Raw genomic sequence first — 15588 nt, forward strand, 5'->3', positions numbered from 1 at the left:
ACTTCCTGGATTTACATCTGCATTTGAACAGAACTGCTTTCTGCTTGGGGGAGGGTAACCTGGGGCTATCAAGAAAAGTTGGGCATGTTTTCCTGCCTCTTTAAGATCCTGAGGAAAAATATTTTTCTGCCTTTTTAATATTTCCTTTTCTGGGGAGCTGACTTCCCACAACACAATGCAGCCCACATTTATAAAGCCATGTCTTTAAAGTTTTGATATTCATAGTAATCATTGTAATGGTAGGGGTGGATAAATTAATTACATGCATTCAGGGATGAGATCGTTTGCAAATGTTAGCCGAAGTTCAGTGCCGCATCAGATTAAGAGTGGCGATTACTGCATTTGCCCATTTTCAAATTACTCCCGATTATTATTTGCTAAATCTTTCATCTCACTTCACGCCTAATGCAATGTCAAAATACATTATGTGTCGATTTAAAAGTCAGAAAGAAAACATTTAATACAAAACACCCGCAGGGGAGACCGAAACACGGATTTCCAGGTGAAGCGCACAACCCGCCTTAATTTTACGTGGGTTTGTCTGTCTGTCTGTCTCTCTCTCTCTCTAAGGCAGGGGTAGGCAACCTCGGCTCTTTTATGACTCGTGGACTTCAACTCCCAGAATTCCTGAGCCAGGAATTCTGGGAGTTGAAGTCCACGAGTCATAAAAGAGCCGAGGTTGCCTACCCCTGCTCTAAGGAATAACCCAAGCCCCGCCCTCAAGACGTAGGGGCCGCGCATCACGTGGCAGGATGTACCAGAACTTCCGCTTCCGTCTCGCTCGGCGCTGCGGCTCTGCTGCGGCTCTGCTGAAGGCCCCGAGAGCGGCGCTGAATTGAGCCTCCCTGGTGGGCATTTATCCTTCCTCAGGATCCGCGCCGGGGGGGGGGGAGCGGGGAGGCGGTGACGTCTTTAGCCTTTGCTTATCGCCTGCGTCGGAGCGTCGCCCGCTCTGGAGGTGGGGAGGGGCGGCGGCGGCGACGGCGGCGGCGTGAGGGGTGGAATTGGCCTGGGAGACGCGATACGCGGGAAACGCGCTCGGCACTGACAGGGCCGCGGCCGAGCCTCCCGCACGTTCAGCAGTGACGCCTCGGCGCAAATAGAGGCGGGTGGCGGTCTTGCTTTGTTTTCCTAAGGCGAGTTGGATAATGGGGGCCAAGAAAAACAGTTTGGGAAGAGAGGGTGTTGCTTCTTGGAAATGAACGGAGGGCGACGGAGGTCTCCCGCGCGGTTAACTCGAGAGGTTGGACTCGATAGAGAACGCCTCTAGAAGTCTCTCCACAGCGTCGTTTCCCCGATTACCTTGCGAGAACCGTTGCTCCTACCACAGGGCCAGATATTAGACCTCTGATCTGTGTTCGTTGCTCGATGGTTCCTTCTGTCGTTGAGGGGCATCGCAGTTGGAACAGGAGCAGTAATTTGAAGTAATGGGACAGAAAGCGGAAACGGTTGTTCTCTTGTAGGAAAATCGCTCTTGTCGAGCCTCTTTATACAGAGCCGGTTATATTTAACTGGGCTCAGTAGGGCTACTGGGACTCTAGTGAGGTTATATGCAGGCAGAACTGTTACCTTCGTATCGTTAATTCAAATAGTTTTATTTGTCAGCTGGTTTCTCCTTTCTTGGGACAGATAGAATTCTTTTTCGAAATGACAACTGTTGCGTGTACTTCCCCCCCCCCAAAAAAAAATTAGTGTTATGCAAATTTATGCCAGCATGTTTGTATTAACGAGAGTTAGAATCCTTGTATTTCAGGTAGAAATTGAATAAATAACCAAAGCAAATTAAAAGAGCATCATTAAGACATGCTTAAGATTGGTTATTAAAATACTTATCGAACGTAAATTATTTGCGATAGATCTGTTTTAAATATAATTGGTAAAAAATTTAAAAGTTGCTAGTAAGGCATGTCTGCAAATACATTTACGTGGTGCAAATTTTTTTATCAGGCTTTGTATATTTGTTGCGCAAAGAAATCAAATAAAGCTTTAATTGGTTAACATTGAAAAAATTGATAATAAAAATAATGCTAAACGCAAACCTGTCTTAAATTAATGGATTTTTTTTAAAAAAAGGAAATAGACAATAAATACAGATAGTCCTTCTTTAGCAACTATTTCAGACATGTCAAACTCGCGACGTTGCGTGACATATCAGGACAGTTTTGCCACTGCCGGCAATGGGGTGGGCACAGCTTCCACGTGATGAGTATGGTCTGTAGGCCGCCAGTTTGACACCCCTGATCTATTTAGTAACTGTTTGAAATTACAATGATAACAATGTAACTGTACTATCAGTCCTCACATTTATGATCTTTGCATAATGCAAAGGAAAGCTAGGTATGATCATAAGCATTATCATGCTTTCACTTAGACTACCCAGTTGGGAAGCTAAATAAAGATTGCCTATAGTGATATGATAGAATTTCAAAATATAAAGTTTTCTGAGGAAACAAGATGGTATTTTAAAATGAACTTATTAAAAAAAATCAATTTTGTTTGTTTCCCCTGAAAACATGTTACCAAGCAGGAAAATTTCTAATGCAAACAAGACTAACTTTCTTAAGGAAAGTTTCCATTTCCCGTCATTAAAAATAACTGGTGAGTGTCTATCGACCCATTTGTGCCCTTGGGCCCCAAGATCTGATTGCCCATCTTTAGAATATTGTGAAATATATGTTTGGTGTCATCAAATATATTTTTCAATAGCTATATCTGCTTTTGGAGGGGAAGGTAAAAAAAACAAAACTTCTCAACTTTAGGAACATCATGTCCACAAATCTGTAAACCTTGGTTTTCTGACGGAGACAGCCTGAACAGTGGTTTTTGGAGTGATTTTCTTTAAGATAGTATGTGTGATTTCATTCAAGGGATCAATGTTAATTTTCTTAGCTTTTGTTAAGAAATACTAGAATCAAAATTAAATGTGTTTCAGCTACTAGTAATGGGCTGATGAGAGAAAAAAAGGGCCTCCCTAATTTAAGTAATGTTTTTGTATCTCTGAAATAATTTTATCACTGTTACTTAGACTCTGTGATTATTTTTCCCCCTGCTCTGTTTTCTGTGTTCTCTATTCCAGTTCACTTTTGCTGTACTGAACTTAAGGTGATTTGGGGTTCTTTGTTCTAGGAAACTGTATTTTGTGTTAAAAGGAGAATGTTTTTTTGTGAAAATAAGAAATAGTGTGCATTTGTCACTGAATTCTACTCAGTAGCTCTGTAGTCTTACTGCTTAACGATTTTTTTTTCTTGGTTAGAATGTGACCTTATGGGCAAGATAGAATGCACATAACCTGAAAGAAGTATTTGTTTCTCTCTGTTGATATTTCTAATGTATGGTTTCTGGATTTTCATCACTGTATATAAGAAACTTCCACGTAAGTAAGAAATCTCCCATATAGAAAGCAATTTGAGGCTTGCCCTAAACTCAGGTTTCTATTATATGTTGTTGTTGTTGTTGTTAGTTGCGAAGTCGTGTCCGACCCATCGTGACCCTATGGACAACGTTCCTCCAGGCCTTCCTGTCCTCTACCATCTTCTGGAGTCCATCTAGGCTCACGCCTACTGCTTCAGTGACTCCATCCAGCCACCTCATTCTCTGTCGTCCCCTTCTTCTATTGCCCTCAATCTTTCCCAGCATTAGGCTCTTCTCCAGTGAGTCCTTCCTTCTCATTAGGTGGCCAAAATATTTGAGTTTTAGCTTCAGGATCTGGCCTTCTAAAGAGCAGTCAGGGTTGATCTCCTCTAGGACTGACCGGTTTGATCACCTTGCAGTCCAAGGAACTCGCAGGAGTCTTCTCCAGCACCATAGTTCAAAGGCTTCAATTCTTTGGCGCTCAGCCTTTCTTATGGTCCAGCTTTCACTGCCATACATTGCAACTGGGAAGACCATAGCCTTGACTATACGCAAGTATATAACATTATATAACACAGTGTAATTAAATGGGAGTTTAATTGTTTGTGAAAATGGCAAACTAGCTATCTTTTGTGATGAAGCAAAAATTGGAGGGGAAGAAGTGTTTTTCCACATTTGCATTTACTGGATATAAAAGCTGTTTGACGTATACTAGTCTTCAGTTTGATTTAGTGATAATAAGGAAATAAGGCAATGTATCTGAAAACCATTAAATTGGAGAGGCTGATGTAAACACTGGAAGAAGCCCGAAAGATGGCAATTGTGTGAGAAATATGCTGGCCTGTTTTCTAGGTTATATCTTTTAATATACAAATTAGCCATCAATAGACAGAAACCACAATTACATACCATTGAAAGGAGACAATAAAAAAGAGGAAACAAAAATACCTATCCTCTCCAGCAGCCTACAACCAGAGAAGCAGAGATTAATCCCAGACAAACAAACAAGCAGAAATCTACCCAAATCAGGGAATTACCAAGGGAAAAAAACACCCACAAACCCTGGCAGGGCAACTTACTGTATATAAACAGGGACAAATTCCACAATCAAAAGCATTGATGATATTACCTAGTCAGGTAATGAGATGTCTGCAAGCAAACAATCATGCTCAGAGGGCATCAAGGACTTTTATATCTTTCAATTAGAGCATTCTGAGTAAGGTAAGACATAACAGCTACCGTGTTTCCCCAAAAGTAAGACCCTGTCTTATTTTCTTTTGGGCTCTCAAATAAGCAGAAGGTCTTACTTTCAGGGAGGGCTTACTCTTTGCCGGTACCAGCACCAGTAGGCCACAAGAGCGTGGGGATGGGGTTATCACCTCTATTATTTGTTTTAACATTGGAGATATTACTGATTAAAATACGGAATTCGGAAAAAATTAAGGGAATTCAAATAAGAGATCAGGATTATAGATTGAGGGCATTTGCAGATGATCTGGTTGTTACGGTGACCCAGCCAGAAAACTCTGTTGTGGACCTGATGGAGATAATAATGCAATATGGGAAAGTTTCTGGATTTAAGATTAATGTACAAAAAACTAAAATATTGGCTAAAAACATGACAGTATTACAAAAGGCTGTCTTAGAAGGGTTAACTGGATTTGAAATTGTTAAAAGGGTTAAATATTTGGGGGTTTATTTGTCACCCTCAAATGCAAAGTTATATAAAAATAATTATGAAAAGTTATGGGGTAAAGTGCAAAAAGAATTGGACAGCTGGAAAAAGTTACAATTGTCATTACTGGGAAGAATCGCAGCAGTGAAAATGAATGTTTTGCCAAAATTTCTGTTTTTATTTCAAATGATACCCATTCTTAAAAAGGACTCAAATCTGGAGGAATGGCAAAAGGGTGTCAATAAATTTGTATGGGCAGGGAAAAGGCCACGAGTTAAATTTAAGATTATGCAGGATACGCGTGAAAGAGGTGGTCTTAAAATGCCCAACTTTAAATTATATTATGAAGCTGCTGTGTTGTCAGCGATAAGTGATTGGATTAACTTAACACAAGGGAGATTATTAAATCTTGAAGGCCACGACTTGTTATTTGGTTGGCATGCATATTTGTTGTATGATAAGAAGGTAGATAATGTCTTTAAGGTGCATATTTTAAGACATGCTTTGTTGCGAGTTTGGAAAAAGTATAGACATAAGTTAAAATACAAGATACCTTTATGGGTAATACCGAAACACGCAATAGAAAACATAAATGTTGGGTTTAAACATGATGTGACTACATATAAGGAAATCTTAAGCTTAGAGAGGAATGTATGGTGTTTAAAGCCGTATAACTTTTTAAGAGAAGAGAAGATTGTCCAAACCTGGTTTCAATATGGGCAACTACAGGCCAGGTGGAAAGAAGATCAGAAAATTGGTTTCTCAATAACTGATGAAAATCTGGTAAAGCAAATTAGAAATCAGGGTCCAGCACATATCAAACGGATATATCTTGCATTGATAGAAATTGACTCAGAAACAGAACTTGTTAAAGATTGTATGATAAAATGGGCTCAGAATATTCAAGAAGTTATTGCGTTTACGTTTACGTTTACGTTTACGTTTTATTTAATTTGTATACCGCCCTTCTCCCTAGGGACTCAGGGCGGTTCACAGGGCATATATAAATAACAATACAATACAATACAAAAGTTAAAAAAAGATTAAATCAGTGCCCAGTTAAAAACAATAATACTATTCTAAAACAACAATTTAAAACCCAAATCCCCCGTCAGGCCAGACCAGCTAATTCAAATAAATGGGTCTTCAGGCCACGACGGAAAGTTCGGAGGTCTGATGCCATCCGGAGCTCCACCGGCAGTTGGTTCCACAAAGCCGGGGCACCCACAGAGAAGGCTCTCCCCCTGGGGGCCGCCAGTCGGCATTCCCTGACCGGAGGCACCCTGAGGAGGCCCTCTCTGTGGGAACGCACAGGGCGGAGGGGAGTTGACGCCAGCAGCAGGTGGTCCCCGAGGTAACCCGGACCCATGCCATGTAGGGACTTAAAGATCATAACCAAGACCTTGAACCTCACCCGGAAGACAACTGGTAACCAATGCAGCTCGCGGAGCAAAGGTGTAACATGGGAGTACCGGGAAACTCCCAAGACAACTCTCGCGGCCGCATTCTGTACCAGTTGGAGCCTCCGAGTGGTCTTCAAGGGAAGCCCCATGTAGAGAGCATTACAGTAGTCAAGGCGAGAGGTCACGAGCGCATGAGTGACCGTGCACAGGGCATCCCGGTCCAGATAGGGCCGCAACTGGCGCACCAGGCGAACCTGGGCGAAAGCCCCCCTAGTCACGGCCACCACATGATCTTCCAGGGTAAGCCGTGAATCTAGGAGGACTCCCAAGTTGCGAGCCCTATCCACGGGGGGGTAAGAGCTCACCCCCCACAGAAAGAGATGGAACATTTTGAATGTCCCGGGATGCCGGAATGCACAGCCACTCAGTCTTGTCAGGGTTGAGTTGAAGTCTGTTCCTCCCCATCAAGACCCGAACCGCCTCCAGGCAACGGGACATCACAGCGAGGGCATCACTGGGGTGGTTTGGGGTCGAAAAGAAAAGTTGGGTATCATCGGCAAGTTATTGCAATGGATACTTGGGAAAAGATCTGGGTGAGAAACGTAAAATTTACGCAAGCTCAAAATTTAAGAGAGAACTTTTATAAAATGTTTTATAGGTGGCATTTAGATCCTAAAAAGCTTGCAAGTATGTATCCGAATTATCAGCCTAAATGTTGGAGGTGTGGTGGCGAACATGCAACGTACTTTCACATATGGTGGACCTGTAAAAAGGTTAAAGCATTTTGGATTAAAATCTGGTGGAATATGCAGAAGATATTTAAGAAAAGGATAAAGTTTTGTCTGCAATTGTTTTTACTGGGTATAATTACTGATACTACTGTTGTGGACACTAAGTTGATGTTGAACTTAATTACGGCAGCAAGACTTTTAGTAGGTCAATATTGGAAGGAGGAATTGCCGACTATAGAAGAATGGACTTTAAAAGTTTCTAACCTGGCGGAAATGGCAAAGATCTTGGCGTATTTGAAAGACCACTCGCAACAACGTTATATTATGGAGTGGAAAAAATGGATTGATTATATCCAGAATAAATATGGGACTAAAAAGTTTCACTTAGCATTTGAATAAGTATTGATGTGATATTTGTATTGCTTGTAGTCACTTTATAAGAGTTAAAGTGCGATAGACTTAATAGTTCATTGATGTTAGCATATGGTTGTTTATGATTGTTTTTACTTTTATACCTTGTATTCAGCTCTAGGAAGTCGGGGAAGGGGAGGGGGGGAGGGTTGGGTGGGGCTGGGAAGGGGGTGGGTGGGGAGGGGTTGTTAAAGATAAAATGTATTGAAAAACTTCAATTAAAAAAAAAGAGCGTGGGGATGGGGCAGGATCTGTGTATGGGGGGAGAATCAACATGGTGGCGAGAGCATGGTGGCAGACCAGGTACGGCCTGGCGCAGGGTGAGTCAGCCCAGATCTTCCGTGCGACCACCAGAGCAACCCTCCCACTGCCGGCCTGCCAGGGCCCTTTGCCAGCGGCCGCTGGTAAAACTGCGCTACTCACGCCTCTGCCTTTCGGCTGGTGAGTACCACCAGCCTGCATGCCTACTTGGTGCTGCAGGCGCCGGGCTAAGGGCTGAACCTGGTGCTCTTCGGGCCCTGGCAGGTGCTACACCTCTCATATTGGCTGGACGCTTTTGGCCTCCACCCGCTGCTCCCGCCGGATTGCCCGCTGCCGCCGCCACCATAACATGAGGTGAAGCAGGTGGCCAGGGGGGGATGTTGCTTCCCTCTGCCTGCCGGACACCTGCTGAAGCCGCGCAGGGTAGGTTTGCCCCCGCCCAGATGCCCTTGCCTCCCCAAGCCTTTTTTTTTTTTACTAACCTGCGTTTCAGCTGCATTGCATGTCTCCGCTTCTCAGCCTTTGCTGTGTATTTGTGGGATAAAAAAAAGTTCAATCAGACTTTCTAACATCTTGCAAGATCAAGAAGTTAGAAAGTGTGATTGAACTTTTTTTTTGTCCCACAAACACGTGGCAAAGGCTGAGGAGCGAACGGAGAAACGAATGCAGCTGAAAGGCAAGTTAGTAAAAAAACCTCTCGGGGAGGTGAGGGCATCTGGGCAGGGGGGGGCTTCGCAACCTTATCCTGTGTGGCTTCGGCAGGTGTTCGGCAGACAGAGGGAAGCAGCTCCACTCCCCCGCCACATCCTTTGTCTCTTTACTAAATGGTGAAGGTAGCGGCCGGCCGGGCAGAAGACGATCCAGCAGGAGCAGTGGGTGGAGGCCAAAAGCGCCCAGATGGTATGAGAGGTGCAGTGCTCACCAGGGCCTGAAGAGCACCAGGTTCAGCCCTTAGCCCAGTGCCCGCAGCACCAAGTAGGTAGGCAGGCTGGCAGCACTCACCAGCCAAAAGGCAGAGGCGTGGGTGGCGCGGTTTTACCGGCAGCTGCTGGCGAAGAGCAGTGGGTCGCTCCGGTGGTCACACAGATCTGGGCTGACTCGCCCTGCGTCAGGTAGGAGCAGCCCAGCAAGTCAGCCCAGAGCAGCGTGGCCAGGAGGGCAAAGAGCCCGTGAGGCCAGCAACGCTGGTAGCTACTTGGCCGCACGGCACCCGACGCGGCTGAGAAATATCCCAGCGGCAGTAGGGTCAGCAGGCAAGGCAGGTGGAGGCCTTGTGGCTGCAGGCAAACAGGCAATGGGACAGAGAGGGTGGGGCTGGCGGTAGCCGATTCCACCAACAGCTGCTAGCGAAGGGCCCTGGCAGGTTGGTAGTGGTGGGGCGCTCCGGCAGCTGCATGGAAGATTTGGGCCGACTCGTCGTGCCCCGTGCTAGGGCTTACTTTTGGGGGAGGGCTTATATTAGCCCCCCCTAAAAATCAGCTGGGGCTTACTTTTTGAGTAGGGTTTACTTTTGGGGAAACACGGTAGTACATAAGAATTCTTTGGGATCACTGGTCACTTTCAGAAGAATGTAGTGGTGAACCAGATGCATTTGAGAAACTCTGAATTAAGTCTTATTATTTCAAATAAAACTCTCAGAATTACTTTTACTTGAATGTTTCAAGAAAATATAAAAGGTTTTAAATAGGTAGCTCAGCTAATATGCCTGCTACTTTATATAGCTTACTTAGGATAATTACATTTTGTTCTTGCTACTCTTGTATTCCACAGATTCTTCAGAATTTGCTATCTGGTGTCTGTTGGAACAAAATGTGGGGACATCCTCATTCAGCTAATAGAATGGGTCCTTTCCGGTAAGTATTTCAATATGAAATGTATTTATTAATGATAACATTCCTACATAGACATTGTGTACCGTGCAATACTACAACTGGATAAAAGTAGATTGGGGAAGGAGTTGATGCCTCTCCTGAAAAGAAGGGAAATTGAATGGAACATCATAGAGGAAGAAAGAGCTAGCTGAAATGTTGAATGGGAACAATCTAAATGGCAACATTTTGCAGGTGATCCTGATTATGTATAGTAACAGCAAACTAAGATTCTTTATTTACATAGCTCCTTATGTGCTTGAAATATGTTAATATGTTATGCATGGTCAAAAAAGAGATAATTTCATTTTTATATGATCAAAGAGCAGTTAGTTTGACAACATAAGTTTGAGGCTACCTAGTACTTTGCTGTGGCTTTCTTTAGTTTTTACCTTACGCTATTACAGAGTCTTCTAAAATTTCTGAAAAGCAATTGCTGTATATTTGCTGAGTTCACACACTATCCGGTGCTCTAGCAAGACTTGTTTGGTTTTAATATGTTGTGTGAACCTAACCACTTGTGATAAACCATAGTTTATAGCTTACCATACTATGTTGTCTCAATTTAGTTACAGTTTAATTAATAAAATATAAGACAACTATTCTTTCACTACATCACAGAATGGGAATCTGAAGGCAGAAATTTAACAGTAATAATGAAAAGTATATTAATAATTTTGGAAAAAATAAATTGAAAATATTAATATACAATAATTAAAAAGCAGACAAAGAATATGTATTTACACTTTATGCATATAGCGTGCCTACTAAATGCACATAAGATAGGCACAAATCTGTAGAGGCATTGAACTGTGAAGTAGCTCCAGGATGAATTGGCATAGATCAGTATCATGTGCTATAGCTCAGGCTATACACAAGACTTAAGCAGAATATTGATCTTGTTCTATAAAAGCCTTCTTTGATCAGTAGTGACTCAAGTTAATTAAGAATCCAACTATATTAAATATTTATTGGCAAAAAAAAATCTTACCACACAGATTCATGAGTATGATGTGACTTGTCAGAATTTGAACAGGCACATGAATTCATCAACTGCTTTTTTTAATAATGAATTTAATAAAAGAAAAATAAGTGTGAATCAGAGATAGTGATAAGATGGTAGATTGTAGCAGTTCCCAAAAATTATACTTCTAGTTCACACAAGAATATTGATGGTGGCTTCAATTCAGGGATTACTTGTAAAAGCGGGAAAGTGTTTCTGCTTTTGCAGCCATTCCCTACCAAATGTATCAAATTTCCCCATTAGTTGCCTCCTCATGTACCTCATCCTAGTCCATTTTAGACAACCTGATGATCGTCAACAGCAGTTCTTGCAAGAAAGAGCAAGCCCAAGAAGATTCATTGTGCAAATGGATTCTATTTAAGATTTACTTTAGCCAATCTGAAATAACTTAATAAGATAAGTACTTATTTACTACATTGATTTATAGCGTACTCTCAATCCACATTCAAAGTGATGTTATGATATTTCAGACCCCAATTGTTTAGGACCCAAGGATTTGAGGACGTGATTTAAGCAGGCTTATATGCTTTATTTATTTATTGAACTTTTACTGTATAGCCACCAATTTTATACTGGTTCACAACAGCAGCCAATAAAAACACAAAAATAAATAGCACTCCGTGCTACAAAGAAAACATCACATCTCACACCATAGCACCAGAACATCCTATGACAGGCATGTCAAACTCGCGACGTCATGTGACGTCGTGCGACGTATCGGAACTTTTTCCCATTGCCGAAAATGGGATGGGCGCGGTTTCTCCGTGATGCTCCGGCCCGCGGGCCGGCAGTTTGACACCCCTGTCCTATGAGGTATAAATATGAGAAAGGGCCTTCTTACCTATAACGCCTTGTTTATGGAATGCTGTTCTATATAGATTTGGGTGGTGGTATTTTTTTACATCACCTTAAAATTTGACTGTAAAACCTTCTCATCTTGTAGAATATTATTTGCATGGCCCTTGAGGGGAGGGTTTGTACGTGGTTTGAGATCTGTATAACAAATCTGCAATCTTTTGCTTAGGGAAGATTAATCAAACCAAAAACCTTATTACCAACAATGTGAGATAGATGAGGCAGTAAGAATACTCGGATGTGTTCCATTTGGAACTAATATGCTAAAAGCATATTAAAGGATTTCTGAGACCAGTATATTGCTCAAAGTTTGTCATAGCTTCATCATACAATATAGCATTGTAAAGTATGTTTCTGTTGAATAGATGAGAGACAAGATCATTAGATGAGTGGGTTTATATAGTAGCAATAGTTTTTTAACGAACATCATCAGAGCAAGAAATATGAAAATGTGGAGCTTCTAAAAATGATGTCATTTGTAAGAACTGTAGCATATTTTATCCTAATTTCAATACCAATTTTCAGAGACTAAAGAGAAAATTTCTAGACATTTTTAGAGGCCCTTTTATGAGTGGATCTATCAGATAAGTTGGACAAATGGAGATGCTTTCTTAATTGTGACTTATTAATGAAATAATTTGTTTACAAAAGTCTGCTTTGCACTGATACTATGTTTTTTTCGATGCCTTAAACATTCCTCTTCTACACTTTTTAATATATTTGGTGGTTTAATGCAACTTGGATAAGAAAATGCACATTATTTTATAAATCACCTGAGTTGGGAAAACTTAAGTCTTAACTCATCCTGTCACTGATGCAGAATTCTCCACATGCTCTACTTTGGATATGTAGTGTAGGGGTTTGGTTTATTGGAAAGAATAGAAAGATATATTGCATCTAAAAAATGGAGATTGTTAAAATCAGTATCTTTAAAGAGGAAGGTGAATTGACAGATCAATCCTCAAATCTGAGTGACCTTTGATAGGTGGAGACAAAGGTTTAATTATTGACTATCATTGTAATCACATTTCATTATTTCACAGGATCTCTTTTTGTATGTTTATGTGTGTTGCAGAATTTTCTATGACTATTAGATTTAGATTGTAACCATCCAGATTCCCATTCTTGTTTAAATCTCCAATGTTAACTGAATTTTCCATTACATTCCTTTTCTTGTCACCCTATCGCTTCTTTCTTTTTACAGCATTTCAGTCTTTAACTTTGTTTACACATTTTAAAATTTTAATCCATCCTGCTTCATTTACCCGTACGTAAGATCATATAAATAATTGTAAATGTTATTTGTATTTTTTCTCCTTATGAACAATATCTCTTCTTCCCTTTTGCCATTTCCTGGTTCTGTTCTGGTCTATTGATTGTTGTGAATGCTCAACAGTGTCAGAGAGCGATTAAGAATGGGCAAGTTGGTGGTGTGGATCAAATTGCACTGGCAAAGAATTATTCTATCGATTTATAGAGCTGCTTACCTTGAAATCATCACTGTGGGCAATGAACATAGGAATCAAAACTCTAACCTAAAATAATGAAATAATAATAATAACAACAACAACAACAACACAGCAAGCACTCAAGAATGATCAACAAAAGAACATAGCTACAGTGATGCCAAAGACAGTTACAATGATGGGCTCCCCCAATCTATCGACCTCATGCCTGGGAGAACATCCAGGTCTTCAAGGATTTATAAAATACAAACAGGGTCAGAGCCAAACAGATCTCATTGTTATTGTGTATCAATAACCAGCAGGAACTCTGAAAGAAAAGGCTCAGTTCCAAGATCCTGCCAGATGGCACAGTTTAATAGATGACACCCAGAATATGCCCCAACCTGCCAAATTTAGTGGGTCAAGCAAAAGCAAATCTTGCAAATAATCTGGCTTCATAGCATGAATGGCTTTATAGCTGATAATCAGTCCTTTGAATTGCACCTGGAAGCCTTCTGGAGCCCCTGCTCCCATAATTTTCCATGTCACTGCATTCTGGACTGGTAAGAAACTTCTGGATGGCCTTCAAGAGCAGCTGTATATTGAGTATATTGAAGCAATCCATTCAGGAGATGACCAAGTATCTCAATTCATACATACTAATGATACCTAACCCTATGCTGGCAGATCAATCAACTCTCATGTTAAGGTTAAACAGGAACGGGGAGACAATAGAATCTTGAAGGATCCCAAAAAGGAGGAGTCTGGGTCAGATCTCTCCTTTACTAACAACACTGATTGAAATCAACCTTGGAAGAAGGAGAATCATTGCAACCTTGCCTCTTTCTCTCTATTCTCTGGGTTTGCTAAGAAGAATACTGACCGTTAGTGAAAGCCATCGAGAGATGGAGACCAAGTATGTAGTCAATGATGTTTCAATCCCCTACTCAGGTCTCAAAGCCAGCTAAAAGATATGCAGATAAACCATTTCCTTCAGGGCTTTCTCTTTATTTTTTTTAGAAAGTTGTCCTTTTTATTAGTTTATAATATAAATACAAAAATATAAAAACATATAATAGGAAAAATAGGGGAGGGAATAGGGAAGGGAAAAGTGTAGAAAAGAAGGGAAAAAGAAAGAAAAAGCATTGACCTCTGACCCCTTTTGGTGCAGTAGAATAAGATAGTAACATCATACCTCAATTTTTTTACTTTTACATAATAGTATAAACTAGCCACTTCTATAACAACAAATCAATCTAATTGATAAAACCCAAAATCAAAGTTTCATTTTTTTTCACCTCAAACACAAAGTCTGGAAGTAGTTTCCAAGTAAAAACAAAAGTACCGTATATACTTGAGTATAAGCCGACTCGAGTATAAGCCGAGACCCCCAATTTCACCCCCCAAAACTGGAAAAAGTTGTTGACTCGAGTATAAGCCGATCCGCCGTTCTGCAAGCCTCTGCCGCCAGCAGAGGCTCGATCCGCCATTTTGCAAGCCTGAATACACAGGAATACCCTGTGTGGCCGCGGCTCTCGGGGAAGCCCTGGCTGTCCGCTTCCTCGCTCCACGCTGCCATTCGGGGCCCGCGCGTTCCCCGGGCAAATCGCGGCGCCCAGCAGGCGAGGAAACACGCCCGCTCCAGTCGCCCCCCCTTCCCTCAGGAGACGCGAAGCAAGTGACCGCCCGGAGCTTACCGAGGACTTGCTTCGGTGCTTCCAGGATCGCGCGCACCTCTCCCAAGCCGCCGCCATCCGGAGACCTGCCGAAGTTTGGGGAGGTTTGGGGAGGTGCGCGCGCACCTCCCCAAACCTCCCCAAACGTCGGCAGGTCTCCGTTCCTCTGCGCCCTGCCTGCCTGCTTCTTTCCACAGCGGAAAGAAGCAGGCAGGCAGGGTGCGGAGGAACGGACACCTGCCGACGTTTGGGGAGGTTTGGGCGCCTTCACAAACCTCCCCAAACGTCGGCAGGTGTCCGTTCCTCCGCGCCCTGCCTGCCTGCTTCTTTCCGCTGTGGAAAGAAGCAGGCAGGCAGGGCGCAGAGGAACGGAGACCCGGCGACGTTTGGGGAGGCGCCCAAACCTCCCCAAACGTCGGCAGGTCTCCGTTCCTCCGCGCCCTGCCTGCCTGCTTCTTTCCGCTGTGGAAAGAAGCAGGCAGGCAGGGCGCAGAGGAACGGAGACCCGGCGACGTTTGGGGAGTTTTGGGGAGGTGCGCGCGCACCTCCCCAAACCTCCCCAAACTTCGGCAGGTCTCCGGACGGCGGTGGCTTGGGAGAGGTGCGCGCGATCCCGGAAGCACCAAAGCCTCGGCCGCGCACAAGTCCTCGGTAAGTTTTTTTTGTTGACTGGAGTATAAGCCGAAGTGGAATTTTTCAGCCCAAAAAGTGGGCTGAAAAATTCGGCTTATACTCAAGTATATACGGTAATTGTGTTTTTCTTTTCTTTTATAAAGCAGTCAATTTAACCATCTCTGCTAACTCCATCAACTTTTGCAGCCAATCGTACGTTGTGGGGATTGAAGAGTCCTTCCATTTTTGTGCATAAAATAATCTTGCTGCTCTCAA

At 42.5% G+C, this 15588-nt stretch overlaps 1 protein-coding gene across 4 annotated transcripts in view; it reads left to right on the plus strand.

The window, feature by feature from the left end:
• Positions 1-756: 756 nt before the first annotated feature.
• The window catches only part of RBM6 (RNA binding motif protein 6), a 100415-nt gene continuing 85583 nt past the window's right edge, over positions 757-15588 (plus strand). For 3 of the 4 annotated variants that reach the window (XM_081320999.1, XM_081321001.1, XM_081321002.1), the window contains exons 1-2: positions 757-848; positions 9603-9685. In XM_081320999.1, the coding sequence (XP_081177125.1) occupies positions 9642-9685 (44 nt within the window). In that variant the 5' untranslated portion in view covers positions 757-848; positions 9603-9641. Of the gene's footprint in view, positions 849-4373; positions 4573-9602; positions 9686-15588 lie in introns of those variants that run through there. The other variant, XM_081321000.1, reaches the window with a different exon arrangement.

The sequence above is a fragment of the Vipera berus genome (assembly GCF_964194415.1).
Source record: "Vipera berus genome assembly, chromosome: 2".
NCBI classification, from domain to species: Eukaryota; Metazoa; Chordata; class Lepidosauria; order Squamata; family Viperidae; genus Vipera; species Vipera berus.